This window comes from Pollicipes pollicipes, unplaced genomic scaffold (genome assembly GCF_011947565.3).
Source record: "Pollicipes pollicipes isolate AB1234 unplaced genomic scaffold, Ppol_2.1 Scaffold_5415;HRSCAF=6404_pilon_pilon_pilon, whole genome shotgun sequence".
Taxonomy (NCBI): Eukaryota; Metazoa; Arthropoda; class Thecostraca; order Pollicipedomorpha; family Pollicipedidae; genus Pollicipes; species Pollicipes pollicipes.
Window position 1 is genome coordinate 6,219 of NW_023596678.1, and position 21,830 is coordinate 28,048.

General features: G+C 48.0%; 1 protein-coding gene across 1 annotated transcript; it reads left to right on the forward strand.

Annotated features, from left to right (window-relative positions):
• Positions 1 to 566: 566 nt before the first annotated feature.
• LOC119102048 (lysozyme) lies at positions 567 to 1,085 on the forward strand. Its single transcript, XM_037225423.1, has one exon. The coding sequence runs from the start codon at positions 567 to 569 to the stop codon at positions 1,083 to 1,085; it is 519 nt and encodes a 172-aa protein (XP_037081318.1).
• The last annotated feature ends 20,745 nt before the right edge of the window (positions 1,086 to 21,830 follow it).

Consider the following 21,830-nt stretch of genomic DNA (forward strand, 5'->3'; position numbering starts at 1 on the left):
TTGCCTTAAAAGCCGTAATCAAATATCAGCAATGGCTAAGCTGTTTGACATCCATGCTCGGCACGTGGTACATTAAAACATTGATTATATCACAGCTGCCTCTAACTGGGAAGGTCGTGGCGCGACCCTGTTCGCCGCCAGTATCCTTGCGTCATCCGCTGCGCGCTGTCGCAGCCTACGACAACGAGCGCGTGTCGCGGGTTTCCGGTAGTCGGGCAGTGACCCAGACTGACCGCACACGCGCAGGATCGTTCCTCAAACCCGTCCGACCGGTCACGCTGAGCAGCACACGCACGTGCGTGCAGCTCTCAGTGACGTCACAGCAGGGGTCGCCCGCGCGGGAAGCGCGTGGCAGAGCGGTGGCTCGTGTTGGAAGCCTGACAGGGCAGCGCACACGTGTCCGCCGGTCGCCCGCGCTGTACTCCAGCGGGTCGGTGGGCCAGGCGCCGCCGGCTGGGACGGACGCCCACCGCGGGTCCGTTAGCGGGGGCGGGTGGCGGCGGCGGCGGGCGAGGACGGCGGCTGCCTCCGCCGCTCAGTGTGCGGTCGGCGCGCGACTCGGCAGGATGCGTGGGGCGACAGTGGCGTCCGGCGTGCTCCTTCTGGCGCTGGCCAGCCGCGCTCTCATCCTCATGCCCGACCGCTACTGCCTGGCCTGCATCTGCAACGCCTCGACCAACTGCTCGCCCCGCATCGGCTGCCGCCGCCAGCACGGCCAGCTCGTCTGCGGCCCCTTCCTGCTGACGGCTGATGCCTGGAGGCGCGCGCGCGCCAGCGGCGGCACCTTCGCCAAGCGCTTCCGCTACCTCAACTACCGGACGTGCGCCAACGACGGCGCCTGCGCGTCCGAGGCGCTGAGCCAGTACCTGTCGCAATCGGCATCGGACTGCGACGGTGATGGCCGCGTCACATGCAAGGACTTCGGCATCATGAACCGCGCAGGCGTGAGCGGCTGCCGCAATCGCACCGAGGCGCGGCGCATGATGCGCTCCGCCTACTACCGCGTGCTGGAGTCTTGCCTGGTGGACGTGACGGTGATGCTGCAGCAGCCGAAGCTGCGCAGCGGCTGCCGCTACGAGGCGTGACGTGCTGCTGCGTGGGTGCTGTGCGCGCGTGTGCGCGCGTGTGTGTACATTACTCTGTGCTGTGCGGGAGTGTAGGAAACGCGAATATTGTGGCTGTGTTTGTTACTTGTTGTCGTCATGTCACAGAAGAGGCTCCATTACTGCGTTTGGCCATGTTCAGTGGGAATACAATGTTTAATTTATACCCAAACTCTTTGTCGTCGTACTCGTCGCAGCCTGTATCCACCGTTTTGAAAGACAACTGAATGCTGCGAGTTTTGAAGACCATACGAATGAATGCCCGTTTCATTACTTCAAACCCAACAATTCAGCCTAACACTGACATGAGAGGACATCTCACGTTACTTCACCGACACAGTTACACGAACACGGCAATAATTATTCAGTGCAACTACAGTCTCAGCAGAACGGTGCAGCGGGTTCGGTCAATTCAACATCTTTTAGCGATTGCGTTAGCACAACTGGGTACCTTTTCCGCACGTAATTAAGATCCCTCTTCAACGCACCTCTAACGCCAATGTCTTACAAAACATGCATGACAAAAAATACGCAAAGCTGAGCGTAGCCGCTATCCACCACTCTATCGCCGCGTGGTCCTATTTGTGCGCTCACTTCTCACATGTGCCGGAAGATGGCAACCGATCGAGAAGAACCGTATGCATGAATCGTAATCATACTCTGTACCCTCGTACCCTTGTACCCTTACATAGCCTCGAACCTTACATAACGTCATGTCACACAAAATATTCCCCACATCCAGCACAGGTCTTAAGGTACAATACACTTCAGGGTAGCGCTCAGAGCACTCGGCCAAACGGCCACCAGCACGGCACTTAACAAACTTAACAATGACTCGGGCACTTAACAATGACTCATGCGAGCAGTTATGCAGCGTTTCAAACCAACACTTCTTAAGCGCACCCCTCGCTTTTAAGGCATCCCTAGTAATCCCTGGGTGAGAGCAGTTGGTCTTTACCTACAGCAGAGTCGGCACGATGCCCTTGTCAACACGAGCTCAGGACGATTGAACCTGAGCTCCCGCATGGCATTCAGTCCTGTTGCTGCCTGCCTGTGGAGACCGGATCAGGACGGCTCATCCTGCAGCAGCGAGCCTAGTCAAACGTTCCACGATTTCAGAGGGCATATAATGTCAGTCCTGGTCCTGGAGCGGATAGAGAGTCCCAGCTCTGGTCTCGAAGCGGACACGTAGTGCCAGCTGTGGTCCCGGAGCGATCATATAATGCCAGCTCTGGTCCCGGAGCGGACACGTAGTGCCAGCTCCGGTCCCGGAGCGGACACTTAGTGCCAGCTGTGGTCCCGGAGCGGACATGCCGTGCAAGCATGGCGATGGGGGTCTTACATGGGTTCCATGTAGCGTGCATACTCATATTGGTGAGCATTTGAGTTGCAATAAGCGATCAGCAGATGGAATAAGCTGCAATGACGAAACGTGCAAATAAACTTCATTGAGACAACTTTCGCCTGATAATGTCTTGTGAAATGCTCAAGCACCACACCAAAAATCCACCTCACGTACAGGATAGGCCACCGCCACATCCTGAGCAGCAAGAAGATAACATGATAGACAATCGTGGTGAACTGATGACAACTGCCTGGAAATAAGATGTTACGCTGGCGTTGTTGTCCTAAAAAGAGCTTTGCACATGACAACATGCACATTTGCACATAACAATATAGCTGATTTTGTAGACAATTGTGAGAAATTGGGAAATCATCTATCGACTTCAAATTGGTGATGTAAGCCAAATTTATGGATTGGTCGTGACGCTTATCACATCATCGTTCTTCCTATTTCGGTTCTTAAGCTGTCTCAAGATGTGTCGTAGGATGTGCACATGATCATGTTTGCTTCTGTTATGAAGTCTTATGAAGTCTTTGTTGTGGTGCACGGACAAATCAAATGGCCAGAATGCATCAAGCCACAACAATCACGGAACGATTGCCCGGAAGAAGCGTCATTTTTTACTCAGAATCGCTCTGACATGTGAATGTCAAAGGGATGCAAAAACTTCGATGCTTTGGGTTCTTTCGATAGTGTGGTCGACATGAAGCGTGGAGCATTTATTGGAAGTGCATTTCAGGCCCGGCCTGTCGTCTGCAAAACGTCGGAGACGACAAGGCTGTCGCACTCCCCGGGCTTACATAAGACCCAGAACCAGCTTACAAGGTAGACAGTCACTCTGCTGTCATCAAACCACTGGGCTGTAGCGGCCCGGCCGCGAGCGGACCTTTTATTCAAAGAGAGAGAGGAGGAGAGAGAGAGAGAGAGAGAGAGAGAGAGAGAGGAGAGAGAGAGAGAGAGAGAGAGAGAGAGAGAAGAGAGAGAGAGATAGAGAGAGAGAGAGAGAGGGAGAGAGAGAGAGAAAGAAAGAGGAGAGAGGGAGGGAATATATATATATATATATATAATATTATATATATAATATATATATATATATCTCTCTCTCTCTCTCTCTCTCTCTCTCTCTCTCTCTCTCCTCTCTCTCTCTCTCCTCTCTCTCCTCTCTCTCTCCTCTCTCTCTCTCTCTCTCGCTCTCTCTCTCTCCTCTCTCTCTCTCTCTCTCGCTCTCTTATAATATAATAATATATATATATATATATATATGCGGACGCATCTAACATGGGTGCATCCAAACGATAATCTTGGCCTCCCGAGCAGCTTATCATGCATCACCGAAGACTCCGCTGCTGGCGCGGTTCCAGTCGTTACAGGTCCGCTTCATAAGAAGCAGGTCTTCACCACACGACCGTCTACTACAGCATAAAGAGTGTAGACTGAAATCCGGGTGCGCTTGGTCGGGATGAGGCTGGGTCCCAGTAATGTATGTCTGCCATATTAAGAATATTGTTACTGATGTTAGTAAACCTCTGAAAATACTCCAACGAGGATGAATTGATACCCTGCTGGTTTTAACGCAAAAGACGCTAAATGACATGTCTATGGTTATGTGCTACTGGTACAGTTTATGTTGGGCAATACAAGAGCAGGATGTTTCAAAAATACTTGTTCAAAGCGTGCATGGGTGTTTCTGGGCTCCATGTGCTCACTTCTTAATCAGTACCATGCGTGAGCAGAGCTTGTTGCATGTGTGTAAAACCCACCAGCTATGAGCTTACCAATATTCTTCATTCGAGAATCTTTCACGCGCCGTATGGTGTTTTGGCACGCCCCCAGTTCACGTGGACTCGGTTGCTCAGCTGCTAGCTCACCCTTCCTTGCCACACAGACAATGCGCTCCTCCCTGCACTGGTGCCTCGAGGTTTTGATTATGTGCGTGTCGTGATTGGCGTCGCTGGATTATGATTATCGGAACCAGCGCCGTTGAATCGTCAGTCCAGAAGCTTCTGCACTGACGACGGAGATTAAAAATTTCCTTCGTTGAAAATGTCTGTTTTTTCGATTAGATTGGTGAAAATTTCGGATATGGGCACCGGTAAAACGCTCACAAAATGTGCAGCAAGCGCTTCAAGAAATACTGCATTAGGATGAAACCCTTCCGTAATCTAGAATCCAAGTACTAGAGAATACAAACGGGTGGGTAACAGGTAGGTGCGACTGATGGGGTACGTCTAGCGCATGGGTATGACCACAGGTATGTGAGTGGTCACAGGCATATGGTAGTTTGCTTAAAGGAATTGCTTGCCGTGAAGGTTCCTACTTGATTCGAAAGGGAAAAAAACACAGTAGCATATGACGTTTGAAATATAGCGGTATTTCAGCATCTCAGAAAATAAACCTTATATTTGTGCGCTGTTTTTCGGGGAGTTAAGGGAAACCCTAGCCTTATCCTCAGTTTTGCAGGGGAAAATATCAATCTTGCTATTCACAACTAACCCATTTAGTTTTCTTAGCAAAAACGCATGTAAAAATGCTTGCTTAAAACCGTTGCACTCTGGAACTGGTGCATGCACAGCAAGGTGCACCCGTCCCCTAAAAAAATTGGTTCGGAAGCATTCAGCAATGGTGTTTTCGCTTCCACAGAACCATAAAAACCTTTTGAAATCGGCCTTGAAATTATTTTCAAAAATCGGCTCCATATTCATGACAATGCTCATTTTTTCAGGGAAAATCAAGAACTGATCTATACGTTGGTACTGATATCAACAAAGCAATTGACAGAAATGCTGCACGCGTTATACGTTACCGGTGATATGCACTTTCCAACGGCATCAAAATTGTATAATTTGGGTTAATCGACGACCTTCTGTGACCAAGTGAAAGGTCTTATTTAATAGTTCTCGGTAGTTTATGATATGTTTTCCTCCTATGCTTAAAAATGTTGTTTTCATATTTATCCGCTCCCAATGGCTCTTCAGCCCGTGGAACCCATTGTAATCTCCCGGATGGCGCCTCGCGTCCAAAAAAAGTCGGTCCGGCCAGAGGGAGGGGATAGGGATCCCGATTCGGACCAGGCACGCCAAAAAACGACACAAAGAACATAGCTGTCGGGAAGATCCTGATTTGTGCTTGAGCCGGGCGTCAACTGGCCGGTGTTAGCACCAGTGATACCACCCGTCAAAGTCCTCAGTTCTGTCGAAGTCGCATGACAGACCGATCGCACTGGGGTGTCCGACTTCGCGAGTTTACCTCTTACGTTGTTTGTTATGAAGTTAGTCGGCGCCGAAATTGACCGTTTTCATACATGCAGGGAAACATTTAAGACGCAGACCGGAAAACGTGTGGCACCAGAAGCACAAAGAGCATTGGACTTCCTGTGCATCGCATGGGGCAGTTCATTAGGACAGAAAGATGACACAGAAAAGCGGAGGTGGAAAATCCGAGAGATTTGCCGTTTCATTTCTGGGCTGCATAGCTATTAAGGAGGCAAGCCATTGGGCGTTTCTGAGATCGAGGAGTCTACGGGAGAACCCCAGGCTGAAACGTAGCCATGCAACACTCGAAAGAAGGAGAGGAGCTGGGGCTGGGAAGAAGCTGAAGAAGCAGAGAAAGAAGGCTGGGGCGACACCCCGGCGGTCAGGGCACTGGTTTCCTACGCCACCGCGCGCAGTACTGGTCGAATGCGAGGTGTTTACACGCGACCCGCAGCCGAACTCAGTGGTTCTTTATTCTGACTTGCGTGTAGGCATCATCTGACAGTGAATCACTTGGTGATTTCTTGTAGGAGCGCTTTTGATTTAGGTGTACCCGCGTGTAGATTCAGTCATGCGCCAGCGATGAAGTCCTAATTTCCTGAAGTCAGTGTGAAGAACTATGACGATGCCAGCGTGAGGAGCTGTGACAATGTCAGCGTGAGGAGCTGTGACAATGTCAGCGTGAGGAGCTGTGACAATGTCAGCGTGAGGAGCTGTGACAATGCAAGCGTGAGGAGCTGTGACAATGTCAGCGTGAGGAGCTGTGACAATGCAAGCGTGAGGAGCTGTGACAATGTCAGCGTGAGGAGCTGTGACAATGTCAGCGTGAGGAGCTGTGACAATGTCAGCGTAAGGAGCTGTGACAATGTCAACGTGAGGAGCTGTGACAATGTCAGCGTGAGGAGCTGTGACAATGTCAGCGTGAGGAGCTGTGACAATGTCAGCGTGAGGAGCTGTGACAATGCAAGCGTGAGGAGCTGTGACAATGTCAGCGTGAGGAGGCTGTGACAATGTCAGCGCGAGGAGCTGTGACAATGTCAGCGCGAGGAGCTGTGACAATGTCAGCGTGAGGAGCTGTGACAATGTCAGCGTGAGGAGCTGTGACAATGTCAACGTGAGGAGCTGTGACAATGTCAGCGTGAGGAGCTGTGACAATGCAAGCGTGAGGAGCTGTGACAATGTCAGCGTGAGGAGCTGTGACAATGTCAGCGTGAGGAGCTGTGACAATGTCAACGTGAGGAGCTGTGACAATGTCAGCGTGAGGAGCTGTGACAATGTCAACGTGAGGAGCTGTGACAATGCAAGCGTGAGGAGCTGTGACAATGTCAGCGTGAGGAGCTGTGACAATGTCAGCGCGAGGAGCTGTGACAATGTCAGCGCGAGGAGCTGTGACAATGTCAGCGTGAGGAGCTGTGACAATGTCAGCGTGAGGAGCTGTGACAATGTCAACGTGAGGAGCTGTGACAATGTCAGCGTGAGGAGCTGTGACAATGTCAGCGTGAGGAGCTGTGACAATGTCAACGTGAGGAGCTGTGACAATGCAAGCGTGAGGAGCTGTGACAATGTCAGCGTGAGGAGCTGTGACAATGTCAGCGTGAGGAGCTGTGACAATGCAAGCGTGAGGAGCTGTGATTACGTCTGCATGAGGGATAAAACGTTAAAATTGCCCTCAAATTCACCACAAATCCTTCTCTTCCACGGCTCGGATCCACTGACCCATCAAAGCTGGGGGGCGGCAGGTGGCTGGTGCACGTTCCCCCCTAGCTGGACAAGAACTTTGCTCTGTTCAGTACCCTTCCAACCCTTCCAGAATCCTTTCATTTAACAGATCATCATCTCGGCAGTGACCGGAACTGCCGCTGGTAGAACAGCCAGGCCCGTCACGACAGAGAACCAGCATTTCAGGGACAACTGGCACAGAATCGACAGATCGAAAGAGTTTGGCAGCGCGAACATTAGCAACACAACCACAAGCCTAAAAAATCCTGCCGTCAACGCCATCACTGACTTTTTGGTTGCGTTAGAAAGGTCCACAGGAAGACTCCCGGAATCTTACGGAGCTGACTTCAGTTATGTTGAGTTGCAACAACCGCTCTAGCATGGATGCGTCGGGCGTCATTATTGTCAAACGCAACTGATGATGCCAGTGTTGTACTCTTTCAAGCGGCTGCCATGGTCTCACCAGTTCGCTCACAATGCGGAAGCCATGACACAGCTGGCCTGATTCTGCACGTCTGCGGCGGTCGTCTGTGCGCCGCGCTTTTTCAAGGCGACATAGTGTCATCAACGCGCTGCAGCAAGACATGCAGCTGTGTCATGCACCAAGAGCCTTTGCGGACCACGGCACAAGGACTTGGCACAGGCGACGTTGCGAACCATCTCTTGGCATTTTCGATCCCTGGTGCCAAGGGTGTCGCGCCGTGATTCTGAAGCACGAATATGACATTTGAAGCGCTGTGTGCTTTGACGGCAAATCCGCGTGACAACGAGAAGCAGTCTCCGTCAGGGTGTGAAGGCCATGGTTTCCCATGTCGATGGAGAAACCAGCAGGAGGACAGCTGGTATTTAGAAAACCTTCGAGGAGGTTGCATTGCCCCCCCCCCCCCCCCCCCCCTATCAGAGCGAGGCTAAGATGCTTGGTTTGCCGTGAGGAGGTGAATGCATACCATTTTTGACGTCTTGTTTTCTTTTTGTAAGTTGACACTTCGTTTATCTTGGAGATCATTAATTTTTAACGTTTTTGAATACTGTTCCAATGTCCTTCTTAGATAGATTTTGTGAACAGTAAACCATTTGTGTTGAATGCCTTTAAAGCAAAGTTGTGTTTTGTTCGTAAGCTCAGAGTCTTTTCACGTAGCTTTCAACCTTCAGCATACAAGGACTTACTACTTAAACGACGTTCTAGCGCAAACATTGATTATATTGGCAGCATCCGACGTTTCGAATATAGCAAATGTTCGCACTATGACGCTGTTTTTTTCATAACCTGTGTTTAAGCTTGTATTAAAGCCTACCTATGATCTATATTACATTTTGAAGGCTGATAGCCAAGTATAAGAACTCTGATCTCAAAATGCCGGCAGACCAGGACCTAAAGACCTTTTTTCCATGCATCAAATGTGTCTTTCCCACCCGAATGTACAGTTTGTTCTGGTTTGCAAGGCAGTTTCTGGGCTCCATATGTAAATTGCAAATTAAGTGGCGGATGAGCAGGGAGCGAATGAAATGAAAAGAATTGTGTTTCTGACTTAAGTCATATGGCAGCTGTGATTAGCTTTGGTCCTTTCTACCGCGGTTATTTCAGTCCACCTCTGGCCTGTGATCTGTTTAGTTAATTGCCTTTATGAATGCCTGGACTGAATAATGCGTATATGTTCGTCTTGCATGTTTCACGATTACCTACCACTGCCTAGTCTTCATTTTACGCCAGCCCGGTGTAACTATTTATATACTGGGACTCGGTATTGGTAGATTATACATTAGTTGCGGTGGCAAATGATTTTAACTGAAAATTTGCGCGCTTAAGGCACTGTGTGTTCAGGAAAAACATATCCCTATTGTTTCTGCTGCTGGGAACATCCACATTGTTGTGGATATTGGTAGCCAATAAGGTTTACACTGTCACAAAATGAACTTGGAATTTATTGCACGTTACCTTTTATCAGTCAAAGATAGTCCAAGGCAGCCATGTTGTGTTAATGAAAGGCAGCGTGGAGGCGTGGGAAGGTGGAAACGCATTCGTGTTATCGATTCGTAATCTGTGTATAAAATTATACGTACGGACAATTCACACGTAAGTATTACGTGTAATTCACAACGAGTGACACGTAATGGGATTGTAGCAATTCGGTGGCGTTGGTCGGGGGCAGATGGCTAAAAAGAACTGCAACTCGTACCGCTCCCCTGGCTCCAGCACGAGTGCACGCACTCTCTCCGAAGGTCATATATGGCAGGTAGTCATCTGGTCCTTTCTTGTCACATATCGGTGTTTTCTTTCTTGTTGCATAAGTAAAACTTGGCAGCTAATGAGTTGGTAGATTAAATCCATCAATGGAGAACCAGAATAAAACAATGCATTTTTGTAGGCTGCGCAAGGATTCCACAAACAACCCCTACGTTTCAAAAGCTTCTCCGACAAAGGTTTAAAACATATCCCAGATCACAACAAATTGTTCGATAACGTATAGTTGCATGCATTTTGTACAACATCGGATACAACTTTTTAACCCATCAAAGACAGCATATGTTATAATCTATACCGTTCCGTATGCGATGACATCGGTTTCATTAATGTGACCAAAATTCCCACATGTGTTTCGTTAACGAACAGCAATTCCTGTGCAGCCTGAGTGTCACCCAATTCAAAATCGGCTTCATGGGCAAAACCACCGCATATGTCGATGGGTCCTGGGCCCAGGAACTTTCGGCTTAGCTGAGCCTTTTTCTCACCGCAGATATGTGTGCAGATGACGGGTCGTAATCAACATACCGGGATCGCATGAGATGTCAGAAGCACACAAAACAAAAATTGGGTTCGTCATGTCGGCCATACGTCGAACAGCATTGCAGCGGCACTGAAAAACTATAATAAGGTGATTAGCACTGTTGAAATATGTGGCAAGTCAGAGTAGTTGTCAACACGATTGGGTGTTTTCTTGTTTGGTATGGTACAATGCGAGCCTAAACACACTAACTCTGTTTTCCCAACAAACAGTTCCGTAGATGTTATTGGTGACGCCAGTGACACTGCATTGTATTTCCGGTTCTGTTACTCAGCACTGGCTTTATTTCGTGTTTTGATATAACCATTTTCAGCAGAATTGTCTGTCCTAGAGCACCTCTCTGTAAAGTTTCTGCTTGTTGCTCGCGTGATGCTGAATGACAGCAAGTAAATGACAGTGAATACCAGCTGGCAAAACCGATGGCATCATCTTTTTCCTCTGCGAAATCTGTCGCTAGAATGGCAGCTCCATCTACCGACTGTTAGCGTACGGTCCTCAAACACGGCTAAAGTTGGCGAGTGCCAGACCTTGGCTTATAATGTAACCTCTATTACATTATTCGGTGTCTACATGCATACAGATGAGAGCACATATTGTCACAGTTTATCACAGCGGCTCCGTCCAAAAGCGGCAAAGTTCTCTCATAAACCACGGTAATAATTCAATGCTTTATTTCTTGAGAAAATAGTCACACCTTTTGGCAGCAACCAAATGAGGTGAAATGCGGTGCTCTGCATTATGTCTGTTCGTCACGATTCTCGAGTTCACAGTTGAAAAGGTGGTACCGACATCTGTGAACGGGGCTGATGGCGTTATCCTCCAGCCCTGTGCAGTGCTTGGCATCCAGTAATTGGAATGGAAGTTCCCGCCCGCGCAACATGGGAAACCTTGACCATGTTTCGCGGGACAGGGGTGAGGCAAAAAACAAATTATGGGCAGCTTTTGGAATTTTGCGGCAGGAATTCCCAAGTGTAGCGGCTTTTGCTACCTCGGGACAGCTCGTGATGCCTTGGGGCCTCAATAACCTGGATCTGGTGAGCATACATGCTTTGCGGTTAGGTTACGTCAGCAGAAGCTGCTGCAAACAGGCAACCTGCTGCCCCATCAAAGGCAGGATCCAGGCCGCAACAAGCATGCATGAATATCTTTCCGGTAGTCTGCAGCATTGCAGTATTTCCATCATGTGCGACATGTACTAATTGGACATCACATGTTGCCTCAAACGAAGATGGGCAATGTCCAATATACTTATTATTTCCCACCAGGTGATATACGTCTACTCAGTTATTTGTCATATGAGGATTCCAGTTACCTATGCTGTTTTATTACACCTTCTCGAATACGCCAAGCTTGCAAGCAACAGCTACATCAAGGCCAATGCAGATGATAACTGAACATTTAAAGGCGGCAGGGTGGGAGTGAATTCGCTCTCCCCATGGTCCGAACGTGTTCCAGAATAGCTGCCAAACGGTACGGCGTAGCGAGGCCAAACAGTACTGAGCTGGCGAGGGTAACCAAGTGTCTTATCGTCTTATACAAAAAATATCTACCATTCTGAAAGCCGTTGACCCCCTGCAAGCCAGTCAGACTATAGTTGTAAGCAAAGGCATTCTTAGGGTGCTTTTTCAAGTTGTGACAGTAGAGTGTTGGACGTTGCCATGCAATACTGAAACGGTTTCTGAGGTAATAGGACAACTAAAATTAGATTTTCAAGCAATTCATGCGCCTTGGATTCAGAATGAAGGTCACCTCCAGATTAAAACCAAACAGCTTTTTTAAAAATCAGCTTATGCTGCCTACGCGTTCCATCGTGCCAAGTCACTCGTCGGTGGCCAAGGTGAGTGCTGTCTCGGAGGTTCATTCAGCATGTAGCCGCGCAGGCTGTCGGGGAACAAATGATTCCCTTTAAGATAAGAAGTGAATGGTTGATGTAGCTACGCGTGTAATGGCTGGCAACTGCAGAGATTGCAGAGATAGACCGGAATTCGGCCGGGTCATCAAGGTCAATGGCTTTTGATAATGGCGTAATGACGTCACGCCCCTATTCACCTGGTTCAACCGTAGCGATCAGGCCACTGGTTCAACCGTAGTGATCAGGCCACTGTTAATGATGGCCAGAAGCACGTGAAAATCCCGTCAAAACGTGTTTGGAGATGCCTGATATTCAACTGTGTCGATCTAACGGCTCCAAATTTCACAGAACGTTTTGGAGAGCATGGAGTGACACTGGCTGATGATGGATATGTCGATACCCTGCGAATCCTGATACGTGTATGTACATACTTGCGTATTTGGTATTCATGCCACAGGATGCAGTGAGGCAATTTTCGATGCAAAATCAATTTTCGTTTTTGCTCTGCATTGTGATCGGAAAAAGCAAGGCGTCATGATTGCACCCCAGTTTTTCGAACTGGACAACTGAAAACCTTTTTTTTCGGTGATCCCATTCCCACTGAAAAGCGTCGATGCAGGTGTCTGTGGGGCGAACTGTTTGCGGACAGTTAGAACGGATTGGTCATAATACGTCTGCAGCTCCGATCTCGTTTTATGGCCTGCGATCCAGTCTTTGTAGAGCCAGAACAGGAGCGGGCTGCCGGCACCTGCAGCTCCCACAAAGCCGCGGCCTAGAAAACAGCGCTGCACTGACAGGCCGCGGCTGATCCCAGCGTCACGAATGGACGCCCCCCTCCCCTCCCCCACGCGCTAACCGATAGGGATGCGCCGCGCCTGCGCAGGCCGTCGCTAGACGCCGCAGGCTGTTGCAGGAACAGACAGCGAACAGCGACGAGAGCGTTATCTGCCGGTGACCTTCGCGTGGGAATAAGTTATCCTGACTTTGAACAGAACGGACACTATTTGACGGTCAGCGAATCCAACATTTTCGGGGGCCTATGAGCAGCGGAGTGGAAGTGAAGAGTCTGCGTCCACCAGCGGGACGTGGTACACATGTGTATGTGCCTGTTGGCAAAATCCACATTGTTCATATAGTTTGCCCGGACAACGCAAATGCACGTTTGGAAGGTTCTCAAGGCATTGCAAAATTTGTATTGGCCCTGGGTCAGCTGCGCAAGTATTTCTGGTGGTGCTGGATGCCTCATCCCCTGCAACCGCACTACATTTAGCCATGCTATCATGCAAACGCATTTGTCTGTATGAGGTGTGATAGCTTCAGTGAGCTAGAGTTGCTTTTAAACTAGGGTGGGAATGAAAAATTTCATTGCAAAAAGACCATATTGGAGTGCGAAATTCAATTCACCAAAGTTGAAGCTTATGGGTCAGTGAAAGATGGTCCAGAAAACGAAGACATACATTCCAAGTTGGCATGGACGTAATTTAATTTGTATTTGTTAATTTGTTTGTTAATTTGTTAATTTGTAATTTGCTTGTTAATTTGTTAATTTGTAATTTGTTTTTTTAACATTTTAGGTCATTTAAAGGAAACGGAATGTACCAAATAATAGTAAATTCACAACAGTGCAATCAGCATAAAAAATTATGTAACACCAATGTTTTGATGCTGAACTCTGCACTTTACCTCCACAGGATTTTTCACAACACAAAGCAAAGGAATTGAACAACAAAACACAACAAAATTCAATAAGCATAACGCATTCGAACAAAGAAGCACTTATTTACAGCACATCAACACATCACCAAGTCAAACACAACGGACATACCTCTGGCTTCTGTTAAGATGGGGTCAGGAAATATAACTATTATGTCACTATTCCTTACGAGATACTCATGCTATTTCTATGAAAACAACCTAACTAAGCCTAACCCGAAGAAGCGTTGTCTGGTAATCTGATTGCCTGATAGTGGGTAAGTGTTCGCATCATAGCACAACTGTTACTTCGATGGCGCAGTATAAGCACGAGTAGCAGCTCACAATATGCGCGAATCACGGCATTGTTGTCAGCGGCTAAAACACAACAGCTCGAAATGGACGCGATAGCGCAAACTACAGGATCTTACGATGAATTACGAATGCTCTAGTAAAGATTGTTATCGTTGACAGATCAGGACCACTTCCATTGCACAGTAACTAGTTTGGGAGGAATCGGCCGACTTAAGTGAATTTGAATAGTCTGAAGGCGGGTTCTTAACCAGTCTTGAACCCGTTCAGTAAAATACAGGTTAATACAGGAAACGGGTTAATTTGAACAGACGCAACACTCGCGGATGCTTTGTTTGGCAGTTTTGCTCAATTACACTGAAACAGCATGCACTGATATGGACTGCTGTGAAATACTCCTTTCTTGTAAGCCGGGTCGGATGTAATTTAAGATTAGTGGAAAGAACGAAATGATAGATTTTAAAAAGTGTTTCACTCAATTGAACTGAGCCCTAGAGATTCCACGCAGGGAAATGTGTTGACATCAGTCAATTAATGGGCAAAAATCCCGCAACAAATGCACGCATCTTATTTCACAATATACGCTGGTACGTTTTGCGTGATATCGAGGTGTTTTTCTAGAGCCAATAGCTAGGGGATTAAAGACATTATGCAGCAAGTAACCACCAACATACCGTCTGATTTGCGTCAATTTCGCGTTGAACTGTAAAGGGAATGTTCCACATTTTGAGATATTGAAGCAAACGTCAGATATGATGAAATAAACTCAGTTATAACCATTGGTATACTTTTAAGTGGAAAAGACTGCCCTACACAACACAATAATTCTTTTTAGCAATTGTGGTCCTCAATACGTCATGGTTTGATAACGTCGTCCTACCTTCCGCAATATTGATTGTAAGCCAGTTGACGGCCGTTATATCTGGATGGAAAAGCAGGATTTCGATGATGTTATGGCGCCTGGGTGACCTTACATTAGTGTGCGCCGAACAGTCTGCACATCTTCACGGGCGTATTGCTCAGAAAACAGAGGGGTTTTAAATCTTAAGAAGATCAGAGCTGTGCACTGCAGCGAAAGATTTTTCAAATGGTTTTTCAGTTCAAAACCTCACACCCACACAAAGTGGGGAACAATCCCTTCACCAAGATTTGCTCTCGCAGTGGGTGTTCGGTCGAACCGCAGATTAGATAAGTTGTTGAGTGTAGCTTTACGTCTGGATGCGTATTCACGCAAGCAAGTGCATACGTATCAGGTAAATGTGTGTCCATGAACCACGTCTGTCTGAACAAGAAGTTGATGCTACCAGGCGAATTGTGAGACCAGCTATCATTCTTTTCCCATTAAGTTTAATTTCTCTCCTAGGTCAACATAGCGTTTTTCCAGCTAACGGCGCTAGCAAACAACAAAAGTTTGCAATTGAAAAGCTTTTGGTTCACTACACGACCCCCCCCCCCACCCCCACCCCACCCCCCTCATTTTAATCGAAAAGCTTGACGCCCTCTTTCGTCGTGCTTAACACGCGCGCTGGTGGCCGGCTAGATACCCTTTGCTCGGGTGGGGGGCTAATTTGACCCCCTTGAGATCTCAGAAATTAAGAAAGTTAGAAATACCCAATTTACAGGGTATGTTGACCTGTACGTGAAGACACCTGGGTCAAAGTTCCAGATTACTAGGTCATGACCTTCGGGTCAAAAGGTTCAAACAAGGCAAAGTTCTAGGCTGGTCTCCAAAGTGCCCCCAGAACCTAGATAACCGTTTGTAAGCAAAAGGTCACATTCCCATTCAAGGTCAGTAACCTCTTTGATCTTTTGAAAGTTAAGGTGACCAAATCCTACGATACTGCTTTGAGTTTTGCATTTGACTAAGCGACAAAGATTACGCTAGGCAGTATATTTCTAAAACAAAATGTTGACCTGAGTCACTTCAGGACAGTGACCTATTCTGGCCTCCAAGAAGTCCATGGAACATGTATAATGTGGCTCCTGCTATCAATAAATTCGAAATGAGCACCAGAAACTATCCCATACAGCAAGCCCTAGTGCAACAAAACAGGTTGGTTTTGACCTTGGTGTGACCTTCATACCTGACCCTAGTTTAATGTAATTTGCTTATTCAACTGTTGTGTTGCTTAAGAAAGCGTGTCAGAGATGTATGACTTCGTCTGACACTCCGCTGTTGGATCAGATTGAAGGATTCCCTAGAAATTGCCTTCGCTGAAACCATGGCCTGACTTTGACCTGCCATTGGTCAGCAACCTTACAAGGTAAATTTAAATTTGTGGCAACAAACAATCCGCTATTCGATTGTCTACAGCTATGCAAAATTTAGTGAGGCTACACCGCGCCGTTCGGAAACAATTCTGGAAAAACCTTGGGGGATCAGTTTGACCCCCACCCGAGCTCGTGTTAAAACCCAGCGGTGCCTATTTAAAGAATCGGTTTTTTCTATCCCCCGTTACGAATACTCTGGGTGCGTGCCTGAAACCGACCAATGCATCCCCGGATCGTAACCGATTTGATAAGCGGCGGCATCACCGATTGCTGGACAGCCATGCGTTGGTGAGGAATGCTTCTTGTCTGATGCCGTGCTTTGTCTATACTCAGCGAGTGACTAACACTTGAACGTAATATCCGAGTGGACAAGAATGCCATGGTCGCCACGGCCCGAGATAGGCCGATACGATGCCAGTCTCCGTGCCACCCCGAGAACCGGTCCTCCTTGCGGGCCATCCACCGAGAAAAGCAGATCTGGCTCATCGGTCCGAAGGGCGTTTGCATTTCGGAAAGGAGATTGGACCCACCGGCCTGTCGCGTGCCGCATCAGGTGCGACGTTCTTGACCCAGCTGGGTCGTCCCTTTACCGCAAGGGTAGCCCAGACCGCTTGCGGCGGGGTCTCGCGCGCCGGTCCGAGGCGCCAGAGGACGCCAGTTCCGGCTCCGGCCCGCGACGAGACGACACACGGCCGACGATCCCCGTCTGGCCGGGGCTCAAGGGACGCTGCGCTGCAGCGAGCCTGGCTAGTGCGAAAATCTCCGGCCCGGGTCCGGCACCGGCGCGGCGTTTTTGCGGCGGACCGGTCGGCTCCGGCCTGGACCGGGCTGCTGCAGCTCGGCTCCCACACCGCCCCCGCCGCGGAAGTACCCACGAAAGTAAAAGTGCTCGGTGATTTGCACGCGTCACGAGGGCCGTGACCTACGAGCGCGCCCACGCGCCCTCGGCTCCTTGACGACGAGTGACGGACGAGAATGTGTTGATGGCGTGGGGCAATGCAAGGGCTGGGATCGAGGGTCACGCCGTCAGAGTATGCTGAGCACCAGATGCCATGCACATGTTGGTGCTGCGCGTCAAGCATGTCCAGTCCCGCGGTTGTCATGACACATGAGTCCTGCGGTCTCCGTCCGCCCTCGGGACTGGAAGCGGTCATCGCGTGTGCCCATGGTGAAGTTCTCACGCGGCGTCCGGCACGCTTTGTGGGTGGCGGGGTCAGAGCTTGGTGTACAGTTTGGATGGGAAAGTCGCACGGTCGAGTTACGCTGACTTGAAGCATGTCACAACCAAGTAAGAAGATAGTGCCCGACAGCAATCTCTTCATTCTTTCCAAAGGTAGCTTTCCAAGATGGTCTTTGAGAGCAGTGGTCTTGGTATGTGCGGTTCTAGGGAGCACAGATCAGATTCGAGATCAGTACAAACTTCACGGCAGTAATCCCACCGGCCAGTCGTGAGGTTTCTTCTTTTCCACTTACGTCACTTAGCGCTTAGTCGGTGCTATTTTGGGGACAACTTCTTTTCGGTAACTTTTCAATGTTACTGCTTAGGCCATTTCACGTGAGGGAGTACGCAGTCGCTGCTCGAGAGGACATAGTGATCATCAAGGGTTTGTCTTTATTGGCCAGGTTCTAATGATCACAGAAAGGGGCATAGTCTTATTCGATAATGTCATTTTCCTGGGTCGCTATATCACGAACAGTGATATCAGAAGCATTATTGGCATTTGACATGTTGACATAAGTGACACTCATGTCAGTGATCCAATCGGTAGACATGCGGTATTTCTCAGTTTATCCTAACCACAGATGATGCTAAGAAATCTAGCAGTTCATTAGTGGACCCTTTGACATTCCCATAGCCATTCAGAACGAGCTTGGCGATGTCACGACATTGGTGTTACGGGGAAAACTCATGCCGACAAGAGCGAGCCTAAGTTGTGCACCGCATCAGTTGCACTGCTAAAATTTTTAGACTTGGCTTATACGACGCGTCTGTTCTAAAACAAAGACTTACGCACGGCGTAAGTGCTGCAGGTGTCTCAAAGTGTTTTCCGGAATGGTTTCCGAACTGCGCGGCGTAGTCGCGCCAAATTTTGCACAACTGCAAGTCATTGAATAGCTGATCGTTTGGCGTCAACGATTTAAATGTACCTTGTAAGGTCGCCGACCCACAGCAAGTCAGGGTCATTCCATGGATTCAGCAAGGTCAATTCCTAGGATTCGTTACATCTGATGCAACAACGGGGTATTAGACGAAGTCATGCATTTCTGAGATGCTCTCTTAGGCAACATAACGATTGAATGAACAAATTCTATTGACCCAGGGTCGGGTGTGAAGGACAAACGGAGGTCAAAACCAGCATGTTGCATTACTCTGGAGCTTGTTGTTGGGGAAAGTTTCTGGTGCCCACTTCGAATGTATTGAAAACAGGAACCGCTTGATGCATCTTCCATGGGCTTCTTCAAGGTCAGGATAGGCTAGTAACCCAACCCATGTCAACATATTGTTTTTAAGAACACACTGCTTAACGTAATCTTTGTCGCTTATTCAAATACAAAACTCAAAGCAGTCTCGTATTATTTTGGTCATCGTGACCTTCGAACAGTCAAACAAAATCACTGACCTTAGATGAGCCAGTGCCATCTTTCCTGTTGTATAGGTTGTGGGGACACTCTGGACACCAGCCTAAAGTATGACCTTATTTGACTTTATTTTACCTGAGGGTCATGACCTATGTGTGTCAAACTTTGACCCAGGGGGTTTCACGTACAGGACAACACAACCTGTAAATTTGGTGTCGCTAGCTTTCTTAGTTTTTGAGATCTCTAGGGGGTCAAATTGACCCCCACCCAAGCGAAGAGTGTCCAACCGGCTACCCGGGCGCGTGTTAATGCTACTCACTTAAAACGCAACATGACTTCTACTCCAAAATGTATACACATAATCAGCGCTGGGTGATAAAACCTATATTGTAAAAATATAAATCCGTCACTACTTTAACACTGCTGTTAAGTAACGCCTTCGTTTTCTCCTCTCTCCGTCTCTGTTCTTTGTCTGCTTCTTGAAAACCTTTGCTCAAAGGCCTATATTGTCTTTACTTATACGCCACGTTACTTCTGGAATGAATAGCGTGTGACTTTAGTGCTATATGACAAAACTTGAAAGTTATCAAAAACTTAATATAAAAAACTATGTACATCATTATGTTTACTGTTTAAAACTGATTAAGTCTTTATTTCTCAGTGATCTTGCCTATTCGGCCAATGCCAGTGCGCGAAAACTGTGCAATACGGCACTACACTACTTAAAATCCTCAGTACTCCGGGCTATAGGCTAAGCCCTAGAAAAATCCCCTGGGGAACGAACACATGGAAGCACTTAGACGGGCAAAATCAAACTAGAAGTGCACCAATCCACGGTGATTTAAAAATAACGCTCAACTCGAATTCAGCGCGTAGAAATAACCGCAAACGAAACAGATTCCAAGCAAACTTGCATAATCATCGTTTCAGGACTGTGACCCCAATTTGACCTGAAAAAAAGTTCGTGAATGTAACATTTACGATATAAATGTAGTGCAGATTTTGATTATGCATGGGAGACAGGTTTTGAGCACAGGCTGCCAACAATCAATCTTCACTCACCGAACGTATCCTACTTTTGAGGGTAATCTGGCCATGGTACATGATGTCGATACGTTATTGCTGCTGTAAATATTGTCATCGACAAATCCACGACGGCAATAGCTCCACATGATCCATCCATCCATTCATCTCTGTTACTAAAAAAGAAGCACGGTGTTGTACTGCTGTAGTAACGCAAAACAAGCTTGGGGGTCAAACAGGGTTAACTTGCCAAACATGCTCCAAAATACACGAAATACGGCGTTTGCCCCGAATATGACGCGCCTTCCTATTATGGATGGCGGTGGATGGGGTGTACGACTGGATACGATCCTACGCCCCTGACCTGGTGTTTACTGAAACGCGATGATACCTCTACCGCAATCACTTATATAAGGAAGCATGATAAATCGACAAAATGTCATAACATAATAAATAATTCTCTTTTTCGTATCGGCATCACAAATTTTTAATTGCAGTATTACCAACTTAAGGTTTGCTTCTCACCTGCGAACTGTTCCTACACCTCTGCTAGGTGACCACCCATTTTGCACTCCATGTCAAGCATTGACAGCAGAAAGCAATATTACGTATAAGTAAGGAATGTATACGCTTGGCGGAAAAAAACAGCGAGAGGCTTGATTTTTAAGGTATATGCTTTTCATGTAGCACTAATGCCTCGTTCAAGTCTTTGCAGTAAAAGTGATGGCATGTATAAGGAATGACTACGTGAATTTTTGCGGCAGATGTACTGGCGGGGGGAGTGACCCTCTAAGCGACCCTCCCATGCTGTAATTGAACAGCCAGTTTTGCTCCATTTTGCTCAATTACATCACACTTCCGCAGCTCCTACACGATCCACTGCCGACGCACACATCGCTCCTTAAAACCCCGATCTGCATATTGCTTCTTTTTCTCCTGATTTTTATTTACTGTGCCCCCCCCCCCCCCCCATAGGTTTCAAAAGGTTCAGAGCCGTACGTGCAGATCTGCCCAGAAGCAGTTCAGCTGGGGTAATGAGCGTTGTGCTGTGTGGTGAAGCACGCCAGCAAAATGGGAAACGTGCTATTTGGTGTGGATGCTACCAGCAGTCTGTTTTCGCACTTATTTTAAACGTTTAGACGCTGCGCTCTTTCAAACCGTTTGATTTTGGTGGCAGCGCTGGCAAGGTCAGATGTATTACTCCGTTCAATCTACAGAGTGCTTGAAAAGTTTCAAACATGAAACACTGGGCATTGTCTGACAAGCGTTCTGGGCAGCCCTAGGAAATACATGAAGTGCGCAGGTGTTCTACTGTGACCCCTGATGTACACACCCTGGGAGGACAAATATCGAACCATTTAGAATGTGCGTCAGTCATGATGGAAAGCATCCAACTATCGACTGGATCACAATAATCAACATGAATGCGCTCGCAGGATTTTGCGAACCAAACCCAGGGGTGCAAAGGAACCTCAGGCATGCTGCTGCGATGTGCTACTCTTCGCACCTCTGCGAAACGGTCGTGATGTCGTCATCAATATTAGAGCACCAAAGGTGCATCCGAGCGAACGACTTTGTGTGGGCTTCGCCACGAGGTCCGTCGCGCCACGAAGCAACTTCAGAATTTTCTCTGTTCCCTGAGGTGGGACAACCACGCGAGATCCCTACAGAAGACAGCCGCTCTTCTCACTCAGCTCAGACATTTATGCGGCCGACAGGACGGAGACAGCGCCCTTGCTGGTTGTTGGCCAACCATTTCTGACGTACTGTATCACAACTAACAGTACAGGATCACGAGAAGCCCGTGGGTGAATCCGATCTGCTGAATTTGGAGGGCATCCAGGAACTTCATCAGATGGATCGTCTCAGCAGGCACAGGACTCGATGGACTACTCACAA

Coding starts and splice junctions, on each gene's coding strand:
- LOC119102048 (XM_037225423.1), top strand. CDS start 567: ATGCGTGGGGCGACAGTGGCGTCCGGCGTGCTCCTTCTGGCGCTGGCC.